Source organism: Sinocyclocheilus rhinocerous, unplaced genomic scaffold (genome assembly GCF_001515625.1).
Source record: "Sinocyclocheilus rhinocerous isolate Xijiao unplaced genomic scaffold, SAMN03320098_v1.1 C36383211, whole genome shotgun sequence".
Taxonomy (NCBI): Eukaryota; Metazoa; Chordata; class Actinopteri; order Cypriniformes; family Cyprinidae; genus Sinocyclocheilus; species Sinocyclocheilus rhinocerous.
The window spans coordinates 1-1,070 of record NW_015779998.1 but is presented as its reverse complement, the minus strand read 5'-3'; the positions used below and the strand labels follow the sequence as shown (position 1 = coordinate 1,070).

At 41.4% G+C, this 1,070-nt stretch overlaps 1 protein-coding gene across 1 annotated transcript; it reads right to left on the bottom strand.

The window, feature by feature from the left end:
- Positions 1-4: 4 nt before the first annotated feature.
- LOC107735942 (uncharacterized) lies at positions 5-1,066 on the bottom strand (the record flags this gene model as incomplete). Its single annotated transcript, XM_016547482.1, has 1 exon — positions 5-1,066. A coding segment is annotated over one exon (1,062 nt), but the record flags the coding sequence as incomplete, so codon positions are not given.
- Positions 1,067-1,070: the final 4 nt, after the last annotated feature.

Genomic DNA, 1,070 nt, shown 5'->3' with positions numbered 1-1,070 from the left:
GGCTTTCTGTAACAAGTTCCTCCTTTAACTTCTCATCTTCGCCAATCGATTCACTCACTTTTTCGCTGTTGTTCGTAAGTGCATCCTGAGGATCGTCTGCAATATTTTCATTCTTGTTCATGCTGGCCTTCTGAAGAAGGTCTTCACTGTTTTCCATCTTGTTCGTGTCTAACTTCTTTGGATCATGTTCTTCAGTGATTTCACTAACGTTTAATGCCGGCGGTGCTTTTCTGGACTCAGTGTGCGTTTCCAATGCTGGTTCAGATGGGACGTTTTCGCTCGCATCCGAAGGAGTTTTAGCGTCTTGTGGAAGATGAGAAGATTCTGGGATTTTAATGTTTATGGCTTCATCTGCATTAGCCAGTTCTTCAAAATCACTTTGTGCATGCGTGACCTCAAGACCAGCTTGTTCTTCAACATCAGCAGCTGAAAGTGGCTCTTTGGTGAGTTCCTCAAGAGATTCGGTCTCTTGTGTTACACCTTCATGCTCTGTTTTGAAAGCATCTTTAAAGCTTGACCTGTCCTCATCCTCGAGTGTTTTCTCTGGTGTTTGTAGTGGTATATCTTTATCGTTTAGCTCTAGTTTAGCAGGTTCTTCATGTGCTACGTCTAAACCTGCTGTTTGTGTTTCAAGTGGCTCAAAATCAGAGTCACTTTGGTTGTGCAAAAGCTCAGAATAATCAATATCTTGCGCATCAGAATCTGATGGTTCGGTTTCTACATCCTCTGAAATGACCTCAGCATCTTGGCTTATTGGAATATCTTCTGTTAGTGCATCTTTAGATTCAGATATCGGTTCTGATGAAACATCTGTCTTTGGCTGAACGCTATCAGAGTCCTCTTCAGTAGATTTCAGTAATGTGTCTGTTTCAGGAGCTTCTACAGATTCTGAATCAACTGCCTTTGAATCAAGAATCGATTCTGAATCTCCTGACTCTGATTCAAGATGTGATGCTGATTCTGAATCAACTGCCACTGATTCAACAAGGAATGATGATTCTGAATCTACGGACTTTGATTCATGAACCGATTGTGATTCTGAATCAACTAACTCGGATTCAAGAATCGAT